General features: G+C 34.2%; 4 protein-coding genes across 4 annotated transcripts; 2 read left to right on the top strand and 2 right to left on the bottom strand.

The window, feature by feature from the left end:
• The first annotated feature begins 337 nt into the window (after positions 1-337).
• On the top strand, positions 338-3,913 carry LOC107359275 (uncharacterized). The gene is made up of 3 exons (XM_015925760.3): positions 338-966; positions 1,627-1,779; positions 2,524-3,913. The coding sequence occupies exons 1-3, from the start codon at positions 552-554 to the stop codon at positions 3,678-3,680; spliced, it is 1,725 nt and encodes a 574-aa protein (XP_015781246.2). The 5' UTR covers positions 338-551; the 3' UTR covers positions 3,681-3,913.
• Positions 3,914-9,225: 5,312 nt separating this feature from the next.
• Positions 9,226-22,536, top strand: LOC107371929 (cubilin-like). Its single transcript, XM_015940075.3, has 10 exons — positions 9,226-9,416; positions 9,496-9,865; positions 10,963-11,326; positions 11,642-17,529; positions 17,597-18,359; positions 18,435-18,821; positions 18,917-19,138; positions 19,213-22,058; positions 22,134-22,245; positions 22,319-22,536. Exons 1-10 carry the CDS (start codon positions 9,328-9,330, stop codon positions 22,420-22,422), a joined length of 11,145 nt encoding a protein of 3,714 aa, XP_015795561.3. The 5' UTR covers positions 9,226-9,327; the 3' UTR covers positions 22,423-22,536.
• On the bottom strand, positions 22,514-24,068 carry LOC107359101 (uncharacterized). The gene is made up of 3 exons (XM_015925548.3): positions 23,261-24,068; positions 22,947-23,206; positions 22,514-22,824 (listed from the first exon to the last, which is right to left on the bottom strand). Exons 1-3 carry the CDS (start codon positions 23,496-23,498, stop codon positions 22,645-22,647), a joined length of 678 nt encoding a protein of 225 aa, XP_015781034.2. The 5' UTR covers positions 23,499-24,068; the 3' UTR covers positions 22,514-22,644.
• A 173-nt stretch (positions 24,069-24,241) lies between these two features.
• On the bottom strand, positions 24,242-25,472 carry LOC107371979 (uncharacterized). The gene is made up of 3 exons (XM_015940128.3): positions 25,082-25,472; positions 24,752-25,008; positions 24,242-24,536 (listed from the first exon to the last, which is right to left on the bottom strand). The coding sequence occupies exons 1-3, from the start codon at positions 25,425-25,427 to the stop codon at positions 24,351-24,353; spliced, it is 789 nt and encodes a 262-aa protein (XP_015795614.1). The 5' UTR covers positions 25,428-25,472; the 3' UTR covers positions 24,242-24,350.
• Between the last annotated feature and the right edge of the window lie 439 nt (positions 25,473-25,911).

The raw sequence follows: 25,911 nt of genomic DNA, 5'->3' as shown, positions 1-25,911 counted from the left end.
ACATTGTCAGTTTTTTTATTCATTTGCTTAAAATAATTAATTTATTCAATCTTGATTTTGACAACAACAACCGTTTATTAAAATTTAGCACATTGCGTAAACAATGAAAAAATGATTTAATGTTAATAAATTGCACTGATATATTAATTGAAAGGAAAAATAAAATTGACTTTACCCAGGTCCTCATAGACCTTGGTTTAGTTTGGTTTTATCAAAGTACATGATCGAGATTACCTTTTGGACTAAATTTTAACCGCTCTTTTTCATAAATTGCTACGCCCTTCATACAAACTTCAAAGTTGTAATAAATGCAATTAAAATCAACCAATTTTCAATTTTGCCATTGACTTGACTACTGTTGATTAGTAAAACCAACAGTTAAAATATTGCTTACAACCAATTTTTCATTACAAATGGAAACATCAACTTTACCATCTTCATCTTTCAACTAATCTACTGTTTTTAACTTTTGTTTTTTATAATCATTTACAATTTAAATATCCAATCATTGATCATTCCATTAATTGACATCACCTTCATTAAGTTCAAATATGGTGAAATTAACTGCCAAGGAATTGCTGGAGTTGGTTAAACTCTTGAGAATTGATGTGTTCTTAATGCTGGCTGTTTTTGCCCTTCTCATGCCAGCAGTGACCGTTACTCAACTTTCCCAGGATAAATATTGTATGAATACCATTCCAGGCAATGAGTCAATATGCTTGGAACTCGAGAAACACGCCAATGACTCCTACACTTCAATCCGTAATATGGTCTTGGAAAAGGCAACAACCCTGAAAATGTACTCGACAATTATAGTGACAGTGCCTGGTATTGTTTTTTCACTTTTCCTGGGCTATTGGGTCGATGCTTATCCAGGTCACATTCGGTATATGCTCACACTTGGTCCAATCTGTGGAATCCTGCAAAATTTGATTCTAATCTATCAGTGTTTGGCTTTTGACACAAGTATGACCCTTAACTATCTCTTCTCAATACGCGTTACATATTAAAATTGCACATTATGTGCATTTTAAAAGTTTCAAATAATTTATAAAACATCAGCATTGCATGGGTGCAATACAAATATATTTTCATAGTTTTTCAAGATTCTTGATTAAGATTAATTCGGGTGTTCTCCATCAAAATTAATTTTTTGAATTGAAATTAAAATTCAATCTCAATTGAACTCATGTACTGGTTGAGCCATAAGTTGAGTTCTCATGAACCAGTCAAAAACATTTTATCTGTGATTTTTTGATTGCAATCACACCCATGGAGATAGCGATTTTCAAATACGATTTGTGCTTCATGACAAACACCTGAATATGTCATTAAAATATAAAATACAGTATCTTTAGTTGTGATTGAATCAAATTTTACCAGTTTACTGTTCATTCAACCCAGTTAATTAAGGTAAATGCAAGTAATCAAAAACTTTGAACAGTTACTTCAGGGCTAACAAAAAGATATTAACATGATATTGGGCGTTAATTAATCAATTAATCGTAATGAACCTCATCCATCAGAAAATTTAGAGTCCATTTTAAAGAGGAATTGCTTTATTTGTTTTTTTCTAACAGTAAATATTGTGCTATAAGTTTACTAATAATTTGTTTTTTTTCATAGAACCAATTGCATTATTGTACGCAAATATACCAGCCGCATTGAGTGGATATATGGTTATCCTCATGACTGGAGCTTATACTTATATCACAAGGAAAACACCGCCAAAATATCGAGCAATCAGATTTGCAATTTTAGAGCTTTTCATGTTTATTTGTAAGTAAACTTGATTTTAATGAAAGGTTTAATTTCAAGGAGCTTAGATTGATGATTTTCACTATTTAATCGGTGTTTCAATTGGATTTAATTCCAATTTTTGTTTTTAAAATCAATTTCATGAAAAACATAATAGCTATTTTTAGCATAATCAGTATACTGATAATCAAAACGAACCATCACGTTATAACAACAGATATTGGAATGGAAATATTTGATTTGCGGAGATATTTAGTGAATACGTGATGTTTAGACATTTAAAAATTGTTTGTTTATTATTTTTCAAACAATCGATTTTGATCTAATCGCTCAGAATAAATAATGAGGTAAAAACGAATCAATAAGTTGACTTATCAAAGTTACTCACTAACAATTCACAGTGATCGTTAAGTTTCTGGTGTTAGGGACTTTACCCCATTCTATGCACAAAGACACTGGCAAAGAGTAGGATAACTTACATTACTCTTTGGACACTGGTTTGTTATTTTATCCACAAAATAAAAGGTTTACTTGCTTCACCGCCACCCTAATACGCAGATAAGGCGCCAACCCACACACCAGAAAACTTTTACTCTCACTCTCTAGATAGCAGTACTTTCGTTGGATAACCGTTACTTTCTGTCAATAGCAAAACTAGAAGCTTTATTGTTTTCAAACTGTAAATGTGAAGATTTGAAATCAAGTGAATTTTTCTAATTTCAATGTTGAAATGAGTCTAATATTTATTTTTCCTTTTTCTTGTAGCAATGCCTGCATCGACAACTGTTGGTGGATATGTGCTTGCATTGAAACCTTGGTTTTCTGGTCAACATCGTAATTACATTGGCGTTTTAATCATTTCCATAATAAGTTCAGCTGTTTCAGCACTTTGGGTGGCAATTTTACTCAATGATGCTGGCACTTCTGAAGAAGAAATGAATAACAACAATGGCCCTAGTTCGGGTGATTCACCTAGAAACAATCGTGATGAACTTAGCAAACCTGCTAACTCTAAAGATGGACCAAAGAGTACAAAAGCAATCTTTTTAGAGATCATCAACATTCGTAATGTTAGCAATACAATGAATACTGCTTTCAAAAAGCGTGACCACAATGGACGATTCTTTTTATTATTCACAATGATCTCTATGGCTATCTGTCTGATTGGTTACATGGGTGAAAATGCCATTGGTTTTCAGTTTGCTCAACGAGTTTATCACTGGAATGCTGAATATTATTCATTCATGTCAGCATTCATTATTATAATTCCCGCCATTGTGACAATAATCACACCTCCAATTTTGATTCACAAATTTCATTTACATGATACTGTCATAGGAATAATTGGAAGTCTATCCCTTGTTCTTTGCATGTTTCTTCGTGGACTAATTCTCAATGAAGCTGGATTCTTTGTTGGTATTGCTTTTGGTAGCTTCATGGGCTTATTGCCCATCTGTAATCGATCTGTGATAGCCAGGATAATAAAATACAATGAAATTGGCCAAATATATGCACTTTTATCTTGTATTGAATCAACTGGTCCTTTAATATCATCCTTGTTTTTTTCAAAGTTGTTCAATGCTACAATTAATGATGCTCCTGGTGTTGTTTATATTGCTGCTGGATTCGTTGTATTATTTCCTTTGATCAACATGACTTGGCTTTTCTGTACCAGAAAGAGTTGGGATTTAGTTTTATTGGGTGAAATGGCTCCTCCAGGCGTTCCAGTAACTGAGAATGGCACTCAGGAAATGACATCTGAATCAGTTGTTAATCAAGAAAATATTGACCAAAGTCGTGTCGTCTATATTAATTCAACTCAGATAGAAAGTCAAAAAGAATTAGATATTGATGATAAAATTGACGAAATTATAACTGGAAAAGTTGAAATAGTCTTTGAAAGAGTCACCGAGAAAGAATGAATTAAACTCAATCGCCATTTATCATCTCACAAATTAATATAAAGGAATCCTAGCTTGTCCTTTTCATCATAACAATATTGATAGATTTCGATCAATCCATCATTTTAAACGGATCGCAGTTACAAATACTGAGTTTCCAAGCTCATTTTTCATATATTATATTTTTGTATTTTTAATATTCAACTCACACAAATTTTATTTTACAAATAAAGTATCAATCCAGTTTCATTTAATAGCTAATCTTTCACTGAGATGAATTTTATTAGATCGCTACTGATTAAAAGGCCTCCACCGACAAATTCCAAACAAATTTTTCAGAAGAAACCAAGAAATTTAAATTACAACGAACAGAATAACTAAATTTAGTCTTTAGTATAGCTAGACAAAACTTCGCAACCTTTGACCAAATTTCGTTCAAATATACAAAACATTAGTACAAGTGGGAAACATGTTTCAAGGGATTATTTGGCCAGGTAGAGACCAAGAGCTGAAAACTCGCTTGCTCCGTGAATTCGAAGCCTAAAGTACTGATGTTGATAAAAAAGTAAATATTTTAGATACATGGATACTCGATGCATATTAAGACTCTCATTTCCATCCTTACTAATTTAATGAGTAAATTTAGGTACACTTCTAGGCTATCAATAGTATTTTTTTAGCAAAATATTTCTAAAGAGATGGACTACTGCTAAAATGAAAGATTAAATGAAGATCTGGTGAATGGTCATCTAATGGAAATTTAAGCGATGTTTTTGTTTCATATGAAAAGGTTATTTTCGTTGCAATATGGCTCATATCAGAGGGATTTTTCAATTTGACAAAAGCTAAGGATTTTATTTTTTGTTTACTTCATCATGGAGTTGGGTTTTGTGCCTGGGCTGTAAAATTCAGCCATACATGTATAATAAAGTTGCACTATTGACTGTAATACTGTAATATTAATAAATAGTCCTGTCAAGGCTTTGCCGTTAGCTATTAGGTACATAATAGTAGGAATTCAATGTTGAATAAGCTGCCAAATTGATTAATTTGAGAAAAATCAAGGTAAATCTTTTCGATCCATTTATTGTAACTCAATTTCATTGTATTTCTTGACTTTCTTCCCAATTCAATTAATCATTTCATGGTATCCAGAGTTACTGCTCAACTTTTCTAATGTTTAACAGAAACTCAACAATTTAATAAATTGTATCATAATATTTTGATCCAATTCGTTGATAGATAAGTTGAAATCAGAAATTAAACCTTTATAATGATTTATTTCAACAAAAAAGTTTTAATTTTAACATTTTGTTCTGCTGGATGTTCAATTCAACTTTTTCAGGTTCTCAGTCAATTTATACAATTTCCTGTTCGAACTGAAATTATTTATGATTATCCAAGCAAAATGATCGTACCTGATTTTGACATTTTCATTCGGAACACAAATCTGCTTAATTTGACTGAAATTTACCTGAAACAACCAAAGAAAATCACACAAATATGTAAGTCGTTCGTCCAACCATCCAATTCAACTATAGAAACACTTGAACAGTTCAATGATTTTTGCTCAAAAGCATTTAAATCTTATGAATTTGGCTTGTCTCTTGGAAAAATCTTGACTGTTGGTGACATTGAAGCTACGAACGTTGAACCGTTGATTCCAAAAGTCAGAGTTGGTGACATTATTCGATCAGATTTATGTTCAATTGAAAGGCATTTCAACTCAATCAACACTTTCCTCCGAGTCTCATGCAAGGAGAACTCCAAGCCAATAGAGAAGCAATTGGTGCGAAATATTGAAGCTGATGAACGATTCTGCATCATGCACAATATTTACAATAAATTTGGAGTTCGATTCGCCCACACAAACAGTTCAATCAATCCTACAATCGTGAGTTACAATGACATTGAAAGGGAAAAGGGCGAAAATGTACTCACCTTTCTTCGTTACCGGGAAATAACCATTGAAAGCAGTGAATGGCCTTACCAACCAAATTGTCGTCACTACAATAAGACAGAAATATTCAATGAATGCTTGCGTAAAAAGCTATTCCAACTTTATCCAGGAACAATCCATATGGAAGATGTTGTTCGAGCAGGTGAACTTGCAAAAGACTCCAAGTTTGAAGATCTGCGGACGCGTCTTCATTCACCTGTTTCCCAGAAACGGAAAGAGTGTGCTGAACTAGTTAAACGGCCTCAATGTGTCGAGAAAACTTATCAAACTCAAGGAAAAACATTCAAGGAAAAGGGAAGAGGAATCGGAATGATCTGTTTAGAGAGTCAAGTGGACTTCAACATCATTCTTAAAACGTATCCAAAGTACACTTTGACTGAGATATTGATATACATCAGCAGCATACTTGGAATTTGGTTTGGAGTTTCGATTTACGGACGTTTAATGGAAGGCTTTGAATGCCCGAGAATTGATGAACCAGTCTTTCAGAAAGTCGATGTTGCACAAAACGTCAAGAGGTTTCCATTGGATATTCAATAAAGACTGAAAACAGTAGAGACTTATAAAGATTGAAAACACTCATAAATGAGATATTTATTATATTATATTTCAATTTTTGTAATAAATAGAGAGAGAGAGAGAGAGAGATCTAAAAAGTTCACTGGGAGATCTGATTGTTGACTGGAAAATAAAATTTCATTAGAAATCAAAAATTTCTACCCTTGAATATCAAGTACATCAGAAGAAATTAGAATTATCACAGTGAAATTGATATTATTGTTTATCTATTTCATAGCAAAATCCAGTATTTTCAACGGAAAAGAAAGGCTGAAATCAATCTGATTTAATCCGAATTAGTCAGTGGCTTAGCAGTAGAATGAGTGCAAATAATAATAGTTAATCATGATTATTGCCTGCGAATTCCGCAGAATTTTGTTTTAGATGCACAACTTGTTGACTTGATATCTGTGACTTGACTTGTGGCCTAGTTATTTTCATTTTCATTACAAACATTAACAGGAGAGTCTTCAAATATTGTTTTAAACCATCGTGATTCAATTCCAACCACTGATTCAAATAAGAAATTTGTAAATCTGGAATTTTTAGATGCATTGACTTTACAAATGTATAATATACTCATAAAAACTATTAATAATAATAATATTGAAGTCAGTTAATAAAGTTTACGTTTGTAAGAAAATTAATATTTTTAGATTTCATTTCAAGTATTCTGATGATACAATGGCACTTTTAAGACTAACAATCACTAGTATTTCAACCAATGAAGAACAGCGAACACACTAGTGGCATTCCCAGTTAACGATTTCTGTCTGTAAAATTGATTTCTATCACATTTAGACTCTATTTGTTTGTAGCGACATGAAAGCTGAGGCTTGGTACTATTAAATCATTCATACGATATACAGTTCTGATGAGAATTGGGTCCGAAGTTAAAACTTCGATCACCTTTTATTCAGCCGTGGAAGCAGATTTTTTCATGTAACTCATACTACTGATGCAACTTTTGATTGAAAACCTTGAGATGGTCTTATTTTGTAAAATAACTTTTTCTATTTCTGCAAAACAGATCACGTTCAAATTTCACTTGAACCGACCACATTTAGTAACCGTAAGAGTTTGAGAGCTGAGACTTATTATGTTGCCATGAAAATTGTTGGAAGACATCACGAAATGAAATCTTTTTCCAATATACTAAAAATTCTCTTGATTTTGACCTTTATTGTTGAAAGTTTGCGCCTCGATATTTCGAGAATGGTATCACCTACAGCAATCATTCTTTCACCAATGCAATTCTGCACCAATCAATAATCTAATGCAATTCAATAAACTTCTATTAGTGTATTTGTGTCATGATTTTTGGGGTTTAAATGCACAAGAACCAACTTATTAAACAAACTAAACTCATATTAACACATATCTTGGTAAATGCAGCAATTTTCTGGTTAAAATTATAAATGAAATACAAAGAATGCTGCCAAAGTCTCGAGCATTTTATTCGAAATTTGAGATTTGCTGGATTATATGAAGATATGAAACCTGTGTCCATAGGTGCAATTAAATAGTTCATACGATGGACAGTTTTTGAGAAAATCGAGGTCAAAGTTGAAACTTTGATCGACTTTTACTCAGTTATGGCAGCAAATTTTTTCATTAAACTTATTACCCTAATGTTACATTTGATGAGCAACCAGAAAATGATCTTATTTTGCGAAATAACTTTTTCTGTTTCTCCAGAACAGATCAAGTTCGAATTCCACTTAAACTGGCCGAATTCTGTGGTTGTTTGGGTTATCGATATGAAACTTATTATTAGTGCATAAAAATTGTTGATAGACAACATGGATTAAATAATTTTTTCAATTTACTAAAGGTTCTCTTGTTTTTTGGCCATTGGTCCAAAAACTTTAAACCTCAATATTTTAAGAATGGCATCATCTACAATCATCATTCTTGGCCAAACATGCGATTTCAGTGTGGGCTAATAATAATATGAGTTTAGTTTGTTTAATAAGTTGGTTCTTGTGCATTTAAACCCCAAAAATCATGACACAAATACACTAATAGAAGTTTATTGAATTGAATTAGATTATTAATTGGTGCAGAATTGCATTGGTGAAAGAATGATTGCTGTAGGTGATGCCATTCTCGAAATATCGAGGCGCAAAGTTTTCACGCCAATGGTTAAAATCAAGCGAACTGTTAGTAAATTGACAAAAGTATTTACTCCGTGATGTCTACCAGCAATTTTTATGGACTGTTGAAAAGTTCCAGCTCTCAAACTCTTACGGTTGCTAAATGTGGTCGGTTTAAGTGGAATTCGAATGTGATATGTTTCGCGGAAATAGAAAAGGTTATTTTACAGAATAAGACCATCTCCAGGTTGCTCATCAAAAGTTGCACCAGTTTATTAAGTTTTATGAAAAAATCACCTGCCATAGCAGAACAAAAGGCAATCGAAGTTTCAACTTTGACCTCGATTTTCTGAAGAACTGTCGATCAGAGAAATCTTTAAATTGCACACGTTTTTCATATCCGTAAAACCAGCAGAGACACAAGTTGAAAGAGATTGTTTGTTACCCGTTTTCGCCTTTCGTGGCCAATGTGTTCATTTTTATTTTATGATTTTATTTCAAGTATTCTGATGATTCAATGGCAAGTTTAAGACTAACAATCACTAGTACATCAGCAAAATGAACAACAGCACAAACTAACTAGGGGCAATAGATTCAAAATTAACGATCCCATCAAAAATGTTGATCTGAATTTCTTTGATTTTTGATCTGAGTTAACATTATCAAAGCTTTATCCTGTTACTCCGATAACAATTTTAGAATGCTATTTGACAGTAAAATCTTGTCGACTCTGTTAGTCTCTATGATATTGTGTTTAGGTTAATATCAAATTACCAGTGAAAACAGATGAAAACTGTAAGTCTCGATGGACAATCATTTAATGATTAATGATCGCAAAGTTAGTCAACTTATTGGTACGCCTTGGTTGATCTTGACAGCTAAATAGTGAGTTTAAACATTTGTATAATTTGTTTGTGCCATTCACTTGAACATGAAATCTCTCTGATTCATTAACTGAATCACTTTATTATGGCATTCATTTTTTAGCTTTGCTTTCGCTTTAGCTTTATATTTTTCATTCCAGATAATCAAATAGTTTTTTGATTGTCCAATTATGAAGTTTTACTCTTTAATCAACATTTTCATTTTTATTTTGTTTGCTTTTCCAACTTTAATATTTTCATTTGATCCATTCAGTACTCAGTAAGTTTCAATCTTTAAATTTTCCTTTTAATTCTTAATTCAATTTCTAATCAACTTGTTCGTTTTTAAACCAATAAAGTGCACGAATCCGAGTTGAAGATGGTAATATTGTGTTTGAAGCTCCACCAAGAAAAAGCATTTCATTCAAATCAAATCTAGGAACCATTTATGTCAATGGAGACAAATTGGACAATTTGGTATCAAAATCAAGTTCATCATCTTCAACAAGTTTATCGACTGTTTCATCTGATGGTTCCTCTATTCAGACTTATGATCAAAAGATCAATTCGTTGAAAGACTCTGTTGATAAACTCAATGAGTATTCAGATGTTTTAAATAAAGCTAGACTACTTTTCAGTCCAGGAAGACGACAGTTTTCACCAAAGGATTTTAGACGAGCAGTTTACAATATCACAAGATTGACGAGTGAATTTAATCGACTAAAACAGGTAAGCATTAAATTTTATTCACTAGCTTCAGATTTCAATCAATGATTTTCAAACTTTAATCGCTTTGCTTGAAGAGAAAAGTGAAAACTCGTTGAGCCAAAATTGAAATGAAATTATCGATTTGAATGATGATCATGGAAGAAGGCGAAACAATAATGAAATGATAGTTTGTCAAAACTCATTCATTATAACATTTTTCTAGTTTCCATTCAATGGTAATAAAAGCAGCTCAGGGAATGAGAAACAAATCAAAATATTTAAACTCAATTTTGCAAGTTAATAATGTGACTGTGTAAGACAATATCAAGATGAAAATGTTATTGCAAGTTTGATTTAAAGATGAAAGAGGAAGAAGAAAGTTCATTGTAAAATGAAACTTGAACATTTGAATATTTTTGCACATTTTTCTTTGGCCTTCACTGAATCATTTAGCAAGTAATTCATTTATTGATTTAAACCATTTGCTGATTCACTTTAAATTGTATTTTTTGTTGCTCTTTGACTCTTGCTTCATCTTGAGCATACTTTGGATGGAAACTTGGAGTCAAGAGATGGAGTTTACATTGAATTAGTTTACAGGGAAATGTAATGTATTAATGAAAGGGAATGATGCATGATGAGTGGCCAGATGATGAATGAAAACTTTCCTTTTCTCACTCACCATCTCATCTTAAAATCGACTGATTTCAACCAAAATGCGAATTGATCTGCTCCATAGAAAACGAAAATTTTACGAAATAAGTCCATCTTCTGATTGACCATCAAAGTTAAATCAAAAAATGACTTTGATGAAAAATCTTCTAATTCAAATTTTCAACTTATATTTCATATCGTATTTTCAATGGTTATGTGATTTGAAGAACGCCCTTTATGCAGTTCTGTGATTCCAAGGCAACTTTTCTTGACCTTTAAAGTTACTTTTTACTTACTTGATTGTACAGATGTCTTGATTCAATTCGATGAATCAACTTAAAATTATTGATAAACTAATCTTTGAATATGACCAAAGATTTTAAAAAATTGCATTACCACATTATCTGAACTTGCGCATTAGCTTGCATTTGATTTTGTAATTTTGTTTGTCTTTTTGTTTCCAGCGTTTGGAAGAAAACTTTTGCTCAAGTAATCCATGTCGAAATGGCGGCATTTGTATACCTAGTTTTCAATCTTATATTTGTGAATGCCGTGAAGGTTGGGAAGGTGTCAACTGTGATCTTGATATAAACGAGTGTTTAACATTTGCTTCAACCGATCTTGGCTGTCAAAATGGTGCCTCCTGTGTTAATCTTCCTGGTACTTATCAGTGTAATTGCCTTAATGGATTCTTTGGAGTTCATTGTACACAACGGTCAGACGATTGTGCGTCAGCATCAAACGAGGCACTCTGTGGTCATGGAATTTGCTTATCGACTGGCAAACCGGCTGCTGGTAAACCTCATTACACTTGTTTGTGTGACCAAGGTAAGGATTTTACATATTATTAATACAATGTGAATTCACATTTAAAAGTCAAAATGAGGAGCCTATCCGTCTAGTCATTATGTCGCCAGGAAAAATTTGCTGACAAACTTCAGTGCCCATACCTTAATTACCTCCAAAAAAACTCATGAGTTACTCAAATGATTTTTTTTCTTGAAAACTGTACATGTTAACATCATTACATGTTTTCAGTTAGCGGTACAGTCCTGTGATAGGAACCCTATCAGTAAATAAATCATTTGAAGTAATCCTATCTAATAAATTATTTTTTTTCTATTCATAAATGCTGATTAACAGGGTGGACAACTGATGGAGTCTCTCCGGCTTGTCGTGTTGATGTCGATGAGTGTGCTAGTCCAATGCCTCACTGTTCAATTAATCCACCTGTTGATTGTATTAATTATCCTGGTGGCTTTACTTGTGGACCATGTCCTGCTGGGTACAAGAAACAAGGCTTTTACTGTGTGGATATAGACGAGTGTCAAGTAAATAATGGAGGCTGTTCAATTTCCCCTAGAGTTCAATGTCGTAATTTACCTGGAGGAAAAGAATGTGGTTCATGTCCTCCAGGTTTTGCTGGTGATGGAATTTCTTGTTCCTATGTTGGTGTTTGTTCAATTCGCAATGGGGATTGTTCACCCGTTGCCCAGTGTGTTGAGATTAGTGCTTCAGCTGGACCTGGTAGAGAGTGTCGTTGTCCTGCGGGCTACATTGGAAATGGTGAAGGTGCAAATGGTTGTTTACCCTCTACGAGTACGACATGCGATCAAAATCCGTGCGTTGTTGGAATTTGTATTCCCGTCTCTTCTAATCCTCCAAGTTTCACCTGTCAATGTCCACCAAGTTTTACTGGTAAACGCTGCGATACTCAAATTTCAAATAGCTGTGATCCAAATCCTTGCTTGAACGGTGGTACTTGCATCAATGATGCAATTGGACCCATTTGTCTATGTAAAGCAGCTTACCAAGGAACTCGTTGTCAAGATCAACGCTCCCAATGTACAGGAGATTTCGATTCTCCGACAGGAGTTATTAGTTTTCCAGATAATGGTGACGAGTATCCACAAAATGCAGTTTGTAACTGGCGTATTCGTACTTCCTTGGGTAAAGTTATCCAGGTTACTTTTACAAAACTAGATATTGAACCATCGTATGACTGCCATTCCGATTCAATATCTCTGTATGATGGATTAACTTCAACAGCTCCTGTTATTGGTAAATATTGTGGTCAATTATCTAATCTTCCCGAGAATCATACTATCACTAGTGAACAACCCTACTTACTCATTAGTTTTACATCTGACATGAGTAATCAAGGTTCTGGCTTCAGTCTAAATTGGACTACGGTTACACCTGAATGTGGAGGGGTCATTAATGGTACTGAATATGGAGCCATTACTTCGCCCGGTTATCCAGACAAATATCCTCCTGGTCGTGACTGTTATTGGTACATACATGGGACACTAGGAAAACGAATTGTTTTCCACTTTGCTTTACTTTCTCTAGAGATTCATCCTGATTGTAAATTTGATTTTCTCAGGATTTATGATGGCCATTCTGATACTGATCCGATTCTTGGCAACTACTGTAATACCACATCACCATCACCATTAACAACATCAGGACCTTCAGCTTTGGTTCACTTTCATTCGGACAGAAATCGTCAAGATTCAGGATTTCACATTACTTTTGCCACTATTCCGGCCATCTCTGGTTGCGGAGGTTTACTAACTGGTGATAGAGGAGCTCTTAGCACGCCCAGTTTTCCTAATCGATATGAAGGCAATTTAGAATGTGATTGGGTTATTCGAATCAAATCACTTGAAGATCGAATTGAATTACGTTTTAACCAATTCGATTTGGAACATCATCCTAATTGTCGTTATGATTACGTTGAGATTCGTGATGGCGAGCAGCAAAATGCACCTCTAATCGGACGTTATTGTTCAACTACAATTAAACCTCCAGTGCCCATTCTATCCACATCAAATAAATTATTTGTTCGATTCAGATCTGATTGGTCTAGAGAAGGAACCGGGTTCCATGCAACTTATGAAGTTTTTTGTGGTGGTTATTTCACCGATGATTCGGGGACAATATCATCTCCTAACTATCCACTTCTCTACCCCAATTCAAAGAATTGTACCTATCATATTCGAGTTCCTCCTGGAAAAATTATACAACTGAGCTTTACGTTTTTTGATTTGGAAAACTCTCCAGACTGTATATTTGATTATGTTGCTATCTCTGAGCCTGGTATTTTGGCTACAAATCTAACACGTCAACTGTGTGGCTCAGAAATTCCTGAAATGATCACGTCTAATCTCAATGAGCTCATAATTACATTTAAAACGGATTCACGTACAAACAGACATGGATTCCGGGCAAACTATTCTTCTATCGATGCTTCTTGTGGTGGTGTTTTAAGAGATAAAAATGGTATAATAACTTCACCCAGTCATCCAAATGAATATGCTCATGGCAAAGAGTGTGTCTGGCTTTTAAGTGCACCAAAGGGTCATGTTGTTCAGCTGACATTTACCATGTTCAATCTTGAAGGTGGGCGTAAATGTTCCTATGATTATGTTGAGGTGATGGAGAAAAATATGAATTTTGGTAGATTTTGTGGTAACCAGATTCCATCACCAATTCAATCAGTTGATGAACAGTTAATTGTTCGCTTTAAATCAGATTCATCGGTATCCTTTGAAGGGTTTGTTGCAGCTTACTCATTCTTGAATGGTTCAAAGTTTTGTGGTGGAATACGAAGAGGTCTTTCAGGTGAAATTGTTAGTCCTAATTATCCTCTGCATTACCCCAAGTCTCGTCGATGTTTATGGAAAATAATTGCACCTGAGAACAATCAATTGCAAATCAAATTTACTGATATAAATATCGAGTTTCACAATTCTTGTACCTTTGATTATATCGAAATTTATAACGGGTTAGACACTTCAGCCCCTCTAATCGGCAAATATTGTGGAAACAAATTACCTCCTTCAATAATCTCACATTCAAATACTGTTACCATACAATTTATAACCGATAGTGGAGTTTCTGGTCATGGATTCAAGTTGACATATAATGTTGCTGGAAGTGGTTGCGGTGGGCTAATGCGCTCAGCTTCAGGAGTTATTATATCGCCTAATTATCCCTACCCATACAATCACGATGCTGAATGTACCTGGGTTATTAAAACATCTAAAGGATCCCGTCTAACTCTCAATTTGGTCGATTTATCTCTAGAACCACATTCAGATTGTGCCCATGATCGACTTGAAATTTATGATGGACCAGACAGTAAAGCTCAACGGTTGTTAAAAGCATGTGGAGATACATTGATTGGTGAACCATTGAAATCAAGTGCAAATGTTGTCACTGTTAAAATGATAACTGATGGTTCAATTAGTTTCCGTGGCTTCAAATTATCTTATGCGACTAATTGTTCCAATACAATTAACGATCTTCATGGTGTCATAGAATCACCAAATTATCCTGATCTTTTCTCATCAAATTCAAATTGTTCGTGGACAATCAAAGTTCCCCAAGGAAACAATATTAGTTTGGCTTTTCAAGATACTCATTTCAATTCTCCATGCACCACAAGCTATTTATCAATTACTAATTCAACAAGCAATGCTCAATTATTCAGCACAAAATCAATCCAATACTGTATTGATAATGCAACCATTAGTAACCTTTTTATTCCCAGTAGTTCTGTTTCCATTGACTATATCAATATTGGTACACAGAGTTCATCAAGTTTCCGACTTGAATGGTCAATGGTTGGATGTGGTGGATATTTAACTGCTGATAGAGGAGAGATTACATCTCCTGGTTATCCTAATCCATATCCTCATAGAGTTACTTGCCAATGGACAATCAAAGCTAAACCTGGTTATAAGATCAGTCTCTCAGTTTTCGATTATTTCATCGAATCATCAACAACTTGTAATTTTGACTCGCTTCAAATATTTTCAGGTCCTGATTTAACCTCACCTCGTTTATTGAAACTTTGTGGTAGATCTTTATCATCTAAAACACTTTCTTCAAATGGAAACTACATGACCATATTTTTTAGCTCTGATGATTTGATAGCTGGTAAAGGTTTTAGATTAACTTATTATACTGAACCTGGTACCTGTGGTGGTTACCAAAATTTGGATGAAGGCACAATTACTTCGCCTAATTATCCACTTTCCTATGATTCATCCGATGACTGTGAATGGATCCTTGGTTTTGGCAGTGATAGAATCAAGATAACGATTCAAGATCTTGATATACCTTCTTCCGCAAATTGTACTGAAAGTTTCCTAGCCTTTTATTCCGACTCAAGCAATAAATTGGCTCAGCTATGTGGTAATGAAGTTCCTACTGAGCAAATAATATCTCCTTCAAGCAATATTCGAGTTCGCTTCAAAGCCAATGGAAAAACGACCGGTAAAGGGTTCAAATTTTTATATCAAGTAATTTGTGGAGGAGATCGCATTGCTGAAGAATATCCGAAAGTGATTCGAAATCCCAATTATCCGTCAATATCAAACAAAAATCCATCCTGTGACTGGGTTATCAGAACTAATAAACAGAATCCTGGTAAACGAATTATGTGGAGATTCATCAAAATTATAAGCGCAGGTAGTGGAAGTTTAGAGCTTAGAGAAGGCGATTCCAGAGACTCTCCTCTAATTGCGAAGTACACTGACTCATCTCATCCTTTACCAGTAATTACACAAGGAAATTCTCTCTTTGTTCATCTAACCGGTCCAATTATTTTCTCAGCATCTTATTCAACTGATACAAGTCAATGTGGGGGAACATTTACTGGTTTTACCGGCAATTTTGCTTCACCAGGTTATCCAAACTCTTATCCACTTTCAACAACTTGCATCTGGAAAATCAAAGCCTCTTCTGGAAATCGTGTTTCTCTTACATTTCTTGATTTCAATTTTGAATCAGACGAATTTTGTGCTCTTGATTATGTTGAGATTCGTGAGGGTAGCGCATCAGGTCAATTGATAGGACGTTTTTGTGGTCAATCCATTCCTCCTATTCAAAATTCAAGTTATTATGCTGGATTGTGGATTAAATTTCAATCTGATGGAGATGGCTCTGCTCCAGGATTCCAAGCTTCTTTTGATACTTCAACAAATGTTGAGCTTACCGGTGATTCAGGCTACATATCTTCACCAGCTTATCCCGAATATTACGCAACTAAAACAAATCAACGTTGGTCTGTAACGGTCAAAGATGGATTAACCATATCTTTTCGTTTTAATACAATTTCACTTATCCCAAGATTCACTGAATGTGAACGTAATTATGTTGCTATATATGATGGACCTGATTGGACTTACCCATTGTTGGGTAGATTTTGTGGTTTCCAGGTAAATGGTATAAAAACTACTTCGTCAAACATTGCAACTGTTCTCTTTCGACCTGATTCAACACTGTCCAGGTTTTTGATATTCTGGAAAGCAGAGGCTAAAAATGTTACTTCTCTCATCGGTGATTTATCAACTAAACCATCAAACTGTAGTTACTTTTTGAGTTCACAGTTGGGTCAAAGTATAGCAATATCATCTCCAGGTTATCCTTTTGGTTACTCACCTAATATCAATTGTAGCTGGTTCATTACAGCTCCTAGTGGTACTCATTTCAAAGTTAACGTCACTGATTTAAATATCGAACATGCATCTTCCGAAGTTTGTAATTATGATAGACTTAACTTTTATCAGTATAGCTTCGAAGATAGTGTTTGGATAAAAAATCGAACCATTTGCGGAAAAAATAAACTTTCTTTCGAACTCAGCACACATTTATCTCAAGTAAATTTTATGACTGACAGTCACATCAACAAAACTGGCTTTAACTTAACCTTGACTCCAGTTTGTGGAGGAGTTTTAAACCTCGAACAAGCTGTTATCAATTCATCTATTCTTGGATCGGCAGTGTCTTGCTCATGGAAAATAATGGTTCGTGATGGCAGAACAATTGAACTCAACTTCTTTTCATTCAATCTTGGCTCAGGAAATCCATGTACTAAAGGATATATGAATATAAGAAACGGTCCATTTGAAAATTCACCATTAATTGGGCACTATTGTGGTGCCAATTTACCGCCCGTCATACAATCGGATTCTAACCAAATGTTTATTTCAGTTTATGCACCCAGGACTAGTCCATCAGTATGTACTACTATCATGACTTTAAACGTCATCGTTGTAATTTTATCGATATTTTATTTTTCTTTAGGATTTTTCTTTCAATTATCGGGAAATTTCAGCAACTTGTGGAGGCTCATTCGATTTGGATGAAAATACACCTTCAGTGACCATCAATTCTCCAGGATATCCTTCCCTTCCTCCTCATGCTCTTCAATGTGACTGGCTGTTCAAAGGTCCTGCTCATCGTAATCTTAGGATAGATTTTGAAATTATTTCTGGACCTTCAATTATTAGACACACATGTAACAAGAATTTGACTCGTGTTGATGTTCATGATGGTGGAACTCGATTGTCCCCACTAATAGGTCGTTTCTGTCCTCGCCCACAAGCTTCTGGTGTTACTACCACAGAAAACTTCATGTTTGTCCGTTATTCGGCTTCGGGTGATCTTACTTTGGCTCCATTTAAAGCAACCATTTCCCTCAATATTTGTGGAGGAACTTACTTCATTTCATCTTCAGTCGTCATTCAAAGTCCTAACTTTCCGAGTCCTTATGATGGTAACATGAATTGTGGCTATTATCTTCATTCATATTCAACTTCTTCTACCGTAATGGCAACCATATTGAGTTTGGATCTACCTTCTGAATCCAGTTGTGATGATGGTGACTATTTAGAGTTTCGTGAAATATCACCGACAGGTGATCTTATAATGAAATTATGTGGAACTCGAAACTCTACAGTTACTGTACAATCGACAACAAGTGTTATGTACGTACTTTTTAAATCCAATTCTGAAAGTGCTGGCCAAGGATTTCGAATCTCCTTCTCTTCTTACACTGATTATGAAAGTAAGTTTAGCTTATTCATTTAAGTAACTGGATTAACCTGAATTAACTCTAACATCTAATTTAATATCATTCCAGATAGCTGCTATAATACATTTGATGCTTCTAAGCCGGGAATTGTGCGTACTCCACAGTCATCTCTTGGACACTCTCTTACCTGTAGCTGGTCATTCAAAGCTCCAGTTGATCGCCGTATTTCTTTAACTTTCACTAAATATAACCTTAAACAAAATACAAGAGTAGCAAATTCATGTCTCGATTCACTTGAAGCTACTTTCGATCATCGTTCATTTTACTTTTCAGATATTGTGCCATCCGAGCCAAATAAATTGATTCTTCCTTGTGGATATCAAAATGAATTTTCAATAAAGTCTCCTAATAATGTGCTATTTTTGAGATTCAAAACTTTTAGCTTAGGATCTGGTGAAGGAATAGAGGCAAGCTTTTCTGCCAGTGAACCAACAGGTAAGGTTTAAATTCAAATTTAGCTCGAATCCTTCACTAACATTGAAACTCTATAAAAATGATAAATTCTTTACTTTTCGATTGACAACATCCAGAGTGTGGAGGAGTCGTCACAAAAAATTCACCTTTGATTGTTTCAACCAATTTTTCAAAGCCTGTAGATGGTGCAATCATAAATTGTTTCTGGAAAATTGAAATTGAAACTGAAGATTTAACAAAAACAAAGTGGATTGAATATGAAACTATCGAAGTACTTGGCTCTGATTCAAGTGATGCATATTGTTCTAAAGGAAAAATAGCTGAAGGCTCAGTTACAGGTTTGTTGGTGCAATTTATTCAACGCAACAATCCATTTTCATATCCATTTCTATATTTTCCACCTCTTTTACAGATTTAGATCATTCTGTAGGTAAATTGTTTTGTGGAAATAAAACCAATCAATTTTCACTGATTTCATCGAAAATCGCATCGTTTGGTATTTCTGCACGTATCAATCAAACCAAAGGTTATCGTGGTGTAAAGGCAATGTATCGTGTGAATGATTGCGGTGGCAGAATCACTGATCCTCAAGGAAATTTCAGTTCACCAGGTTGGCCTCAAGGTTATCCAGTCAATGCAACTTGTTTTTGGGAGTTCAATTATAACTATATAAATAGTTACGCTTGGCAAGTCGAGTTCACAGAATTTGAATTGGAAGAAGACTGCTCCAAGGATTACGTAGAAATTTGGGAAGGAACCGTTGATGACCCCGTAGTTATTGGTCGTTATTGTGGCAAGTCGGGTCCAACTAGTTTCGTGGCATCTAACATTGTTATTGTCTTCCGGAGTAATGGAGTTGGAAGTGCTAAAGGATTCAATGTTAAATTTTCATTAGCGTCAAGATACTGTGGAGGTTTCGTTCGAGCTAGCTCCAATTATAGAGTGCGTAGTGCAAATTATCCTCTTGCTTATCCTAAAAATTCAGAATGCATATGGAACATTGAATCTTACCCAGAATTTCGCCTAAACTTGACTTTTGAAGAGCGCTTTGATATTGAAAAGTCAGCAAACTGCACTAAAGATTATGTTTCAATAAGCGAATGGAAAGGCAATTCATGGAAATTTATTGGTCAATATTGCGGTCTTATTCCGCCTAAACCATTAGCTCTTGATTCATACAAAGCTCGAGTTGTTTTTCACTCTGATGATGACAATAGAATCGGCGATGGATTTACTTTAACCTTAGGAAGTATATGTGGTTTCTTAGTTGATGAACCAGGCGAGGGTATTATAAGTTCACCTGGTTCTAATGGTTATCGCCCTGGTTCCAACTGTGTTTGGACCTTGAAAGGTCAAAGAGACACTGATGTAATTAAAATTGAATTTCTTGACTTTGATCTTGAGCCACATCCGTCTTGTGGATTCGACTTTGTTAAGTTAATACGAGGCAATTCATCATTAGCCCAAGATGTAATTGGTACATATTGTGGTTCAACTAAACCGGATAATGTAATAGTTCGTGGAAATTTAACAATTGCCTTTAGGTCAGATACCATTAAATCTCATAGAGGGTTCAATATTAAGTATCAAATTATTCCTTGTGGTGGAAATTTCACTCAATCGTCTGGCAAAGTCACGGCTCCAATAGTTGATGACAATTATGTTAACAACGCACATTGTAGCTATTTGATTACAGTTCCTGAAGATAACGTCATTATGCTTCGTTTGAGCAAAATTGAATTGTACAACACTGAACTTTGTTATCCAAATGGTTTCGTTTATCCTCACTCTGAACTAGATTATTTGGAAATTTGGGATGGCCCAAGTAGAGACAGTCCTCTTTTACGTCGACTGTGTGGTTCATCTGATCCAATGATTTTCAAATCCTCAACCAACTCTTTGTTGCTTGTTTTTCATTCTGATGAGGAATATACAAGTTCTGGTTTTGAAGCAACATGGGAAACAACACTTGGACAGAAACAAGGCTGTGGAGGAATACTAAATGGAACTTCTGGTTCACTAGAATCACCTGATATTGATAAAGATGGTCGATATGAAAATAATTTGGACTGTACTTGGCTCATCATTTCAGACGGAAAATATGACGTTCTTGAGATAACCTTTAGTCTTATGGATATCGAAGCTAGTTCATTGTCACCTAAAATTGAGTGTGCCAATGATTTCCTCGAAATCAGAGATGGAATGTCTTCTTCTAGTCCATTGATAGATGTTTATTGCTCATCTGAACTGCCAACTAAATTGTTGACTTCTTCATCTCGTGCCTACATTCATTTTTACTCCAATGAAGATACCAATGGCGCTGGTTTCCGTTTGACTTACAAAACGGTTAACCAGACTTGCGGTGGAACTTTAAAAGTCAGCAATATTACAACTGGAATCATAGCTTCTCCCAATTATCCAAATAGTTATCCTTCATCCATTAGATGTTTCTGGCATTTATTATTTGACACAGGTAGCGCAGAGATCTCTATCACTTTCAAAGATCTTGATTTGGATTGTGATTCAAAAGTTTCTTTGGAAATTGCTGGCCACGCTCTTTACAATGAACCTCATCGGATCTGTGGTACAACTTCACCTCCAACCTTCCACATTTCCAATGATGCCACATTCACCTTTACATCTAGATCAGAGGTAAAAACATCAAGACGAGGATTCTCATTGGAATACAAATTGGCTGGCTGTAATGATACTTATACAGAAGAGTCTGGTGTAATTACCAGTCAAATTTACCCAATGGCTTATCACTACAATGGTCTATGCAATTTCACCATCAAAGCTTCTCCTGGTTACTCAATCTCGGTCTATTTTCATGAAGCAGAATTTTCTTTCAACGGTATGAGCAATTGTAACTCAACCAGTCTATTTACAGTCAAAGATGGTGAAGGTCCAATAAAATCTATACCAGTATGTAAACTTCCAGATCCAATTTTTTCATCCAATTCAAGCCTGACGTTCAAAGTAAATACTGAATGGTACAAATATTACATGATTTATACTACTACTAATGCTGGCCCTGGGTGTGGAGGCAATGTTAGAGCTTTCAATGGAAGCTTTACTTCACCAAGTTATCCAAAACCCTATTCAAATGAATCTGAATGTACCTGGAATATATTCAGCTATGGCTATCATGCGTTAACATTTCGCTTTATCACATTTGATTTCACATCATTACCTGGTTGTACCACTAATTACGTTGAATTATATGATGGTTCCTTAGTTGGACGTTATTGTGGTTCGGTGAGTCAAAGCAATTATTAAGTCACGAAATTTTACACTAAAACCATACTAATTTAAATTTTTTCATTTTTACAGGAATTGCCAGCAACGTACGTTTCTCGGGGTAATACTTTAAAAGTTAAAATGGTTACTTCAAGCAGTAATCGAGGAAATGGATTCCGTGCTAATTTCGCGATAAATCAATACGGTTAGAACTAAATTACTTTAATACATTAACATGTAAATTGTTGGATTAACATCTATTTTTTTCTTCAATACAGCTCCTTCGAATCTACAGAGAGTTATTTCCACCCCATTAAACTATGATACTAATGAAAGACCAGCCTCCCTGTTCGATCCATCTTCTGGCATTATGGTTGGATGAATTTATTGGAAAGAGCGTCCTGGTTTTCTTGAATGAAAAAATGTATTTAATTTTGATTATGAAAGAAGTTTTGTTAAAAAATGATTAAAAATTAAATTTTAAGCAAATATCAAATTTATTAACAGTTATTTCATACGGTAAACTTCAATAATTTACTGTTTTTTATTGTTTTGATGAACGCAAAGAAAGTTGACTATCCATTGATTTGAAATGTTAAATCACTTAAACAGTATATTCATTTACTGTCTCTTCTGAAATTGTACCATCAAAATCAGTGTACCAACTCTTGATTTGATATTTTTCACCTTCAGTTAGGTCAGTCAATATCAAACTTTTATTTCCAAAACAGGCAGACATTGAAACGTTGAGAACACAATCAAATTGATTTAAATTATTGTCGACCTGAAATGACAGAATAATTTAATAATATTGGTTAAGTCGAGATGAAAGTATAACATTCAGAGAAATTTGAAAATTTTGCTGATTGTGATGCTGATTATGAGGAAAATAAAAAGTAAACTTACTCGATTAACTTGAACAAAATACCTTTCAACATTCAGATCTTCAATTTTTATGGCCAACTGTTGCTTGGAAACTTTACCCGAGATTTTTGGTGATTCCAGTTTTACATAAAGGGGAGAATTTTGAGCGACAAAAGACTGATGTCCATATCGAGCTTGAACATTAAAACGATAATAAGCGCCTGGTTCAAGGTTGATCAGCTTGTAAACGTGATGAAAAGTCTCATGAGTTGAGGTCTGACTAAGTTGTTTCTTTTTCAGGCCTGAAAAATAGAATTGGATTAAACCTTTTGAAAAGTCGAAAAAAACAAGCTTACCTTTTTTAAGATCAAGATGAGAGAACCATTGGTTGTTCGAGTCGATCCGTTTTTCAATATCATAAGTCACAATGATTCCTCCCAGCTTTGTACCATTAACCATGATTGAACCGGTCACATTGATTATAACATAATCTTCTCCTACTTCGTTCAGTACAACGGCAAGTGGTTCGGACTCTTGGGAGCAAAAGATGGAACCAAGAAACAATGAAAATACAATAATTTGCTTGTAAAACATTTTGAAAACTGGTTGAGTTTAATTGTTGTAGTCTTAATGATTGAAGTCAATTAAAAGAGCAATGTTTATAAATAAATATTATATTTGTATTTTATAATAAAGGAAGGAAACGAAATTTCTGATTATCTTGTTTACACATTGAAACAATTGATGTTATTTTTGGACAATTAGCTAATTGTATTCTCACTCGATGATTAACAATAAAGATTGAAGTGATAATTTAATTTCTAGGCGTTTTATGTGTTCCTTTATTTTCGGTCTGAAATGGTTAGCTTCAGTTAGCCCAATGCAATTGTTTGTTGCAACAATAAAGGGTTAACATTTAATTGTTTCAATTGTTTGTTCTGGTTAATCTAGTCAGATGCTAACCTAATAAGGTTTCAATAACATGATTTGAATGTGATCAATTAACAATAGGAAATTCACAATTAAACTGTGATTAACTCAAAACAAATATCTAGATATAATGTTTCAATAAACTCCCTTGCAATGAGAGGTCAGTTTATTTTCACTCGAAAAGTGAAATGTTTTTTCAATCAGGAATCTGTTTACTTATTTCTGTACTTGAGTTTCAACGCTAAGATAATCTTCAATATAATAATGATAACGTAATCCATATTGGAGTGGAAATGAATCTTTTCAAGTAAAATAATCATTCATCTATTATATAATCAAGTTTCCTGCATCACGAGTGTCTCATTTATTGCGTTTTGTAAATAATAAGAATCAAAGCTTATTAAAAATTGAATTGAATTTTAATTTGATATTTTATTGGAAATCTTGGTCGATTTAGAAGTAAAAGAAAAGTTCATTCTTGTAACCAAAAGTTGAAATGTTTATATTTGGATAAGCTTATACACCTTGTAAGCCGGTAATCACTTGAGTTGTGACTTCTGATTCAGAGTTATCAGCTTGAATATACCAAACTTTGATTGAATATTTTTCACCAGATATTAACCCAGGTAATCCAATACTGTTTCCAAAACATGGTGACATTGTCAACTCAAGAACACAATCTGTTTCTTTGTCATCTTTCATCTGTACAGAAGAAGAAATTGCAATTAGAAATCGAAATCATTTGTTTTGATCTTCTTTGCCGTGTTGATAACAAACAATCACAATGAGTTAATAGTTTCAATTAAGATCATTCAAGAGGAAACTCTTGTTCAAGATTGTATCTTATCGAGCTTAGACAAAGCAATGAATCAATATTTGTAAAAGCTGATGGAATCAAACAATCAAAGTTGTTTTACCTTGTTGACTTTGGCGAAATATTTGACTGCATTAGGATTCTCAAATTGCAAGGTCAATAATTGTGCTGTAGTTTTAATCACTGGAGATTTAGCTTTGGTTCTGGTTTCGATTTCTTTCGTGCGGACCTTTTCTTCGTCATAAAAGAGATCAAACAATATTTTGATCTTGGTATCAGGTTGAATGTTGGTAACTTCAATGTCATACTGGAAAACTTTGCCAACTACTCCACGTTTAATAACTTTATTCTTGATTTTCGCTGTGGCAAAGAGGAGATCATTAATCTATTAGAACCTAATGGGAATTATATTAAATTTATTACCAATACTTACCAACATTAACTGTTGCATCTTTATCTGAATAACGCCATTCTTTGTCACCTTTTTCGTTTGGCCTTTCAAGCGCATAAACCAAAGAAAATTTTTTAAATTTCTTTTCCCCACTTTTAGGGTCAATTAACAGCCTAATTATAACAGAGGAATCACTTGTTTTTATCAACTGGACCTTTTCTGGTTCTGGTTCTGGTTCTGGTTTTGTTTCTGGTTCTGGTGTCGTTGGTGGTTTTGTTGCTCCATCTTCTTTCGGTTCCACTTCATTCGGATCGCCAGGTGCAGCCCTTGCATTGATAGCAATAGTTAGAAGACACAAGGAAACAATAATTAAATGTTTAAGAGACATTTTTGAAACACTTTTTGAAGATTAAGTGAGGAATTAAAGTTAGTCGACGTTTATGAAGCTAGTGAGACATTGAACAATGATTGAAACAATAATGAATCCAAGGAAACGTTATCTTGACAAATGATGACGCTTGTATTCAATGAGTTGAACGGATAAATGTTGGTAACAATGAGAAAACAATGAGAAAACAATGAGCAATCAATGTAATGATGGAACGATGCAATTTTCCTTCCAGAAATATCCATATTCAGCTTCAAAAATAAAGATTATGCGAGTTTGAATCTTTATCAAACAAACTTCTTGGTGAATGGATTTCACCAGGAATTGCATTTGGAAGTTTTACTCCAATCTAAATTTCTAATTTTACACTGTTAGCAATTTCGCACATTTTATTCCTTGAAATGCAATTTAAAAATCGTCTGAACTCGTTTCGTCAATAGCAAATTGCATTAATAACATTACAGAATGATCGCACTTGATCTTG

The sequence above is a fragment of the Tetranychus urticae genome, chromosome 1 (genome assembly GCF_039701765.1).
Source record: "Tetranychus urticae isolate SD_2017Ah chromosome 1, NJAU_TeUrti_SD_1.0, whole genome shotgun sequence".
Classification (NCBI taxonomy): domain Eukaryota; kingdom Metazoa; phylum Arthropoda; class Arachnida; order Trombidiformes; family Tetranychidae; genus Tetranychus; species Tetranychus urticae.
Note: the sequence above shows the minus strand (reverse complement) of the source record. Positions and strands in the feature narration are given on the sequence as shown.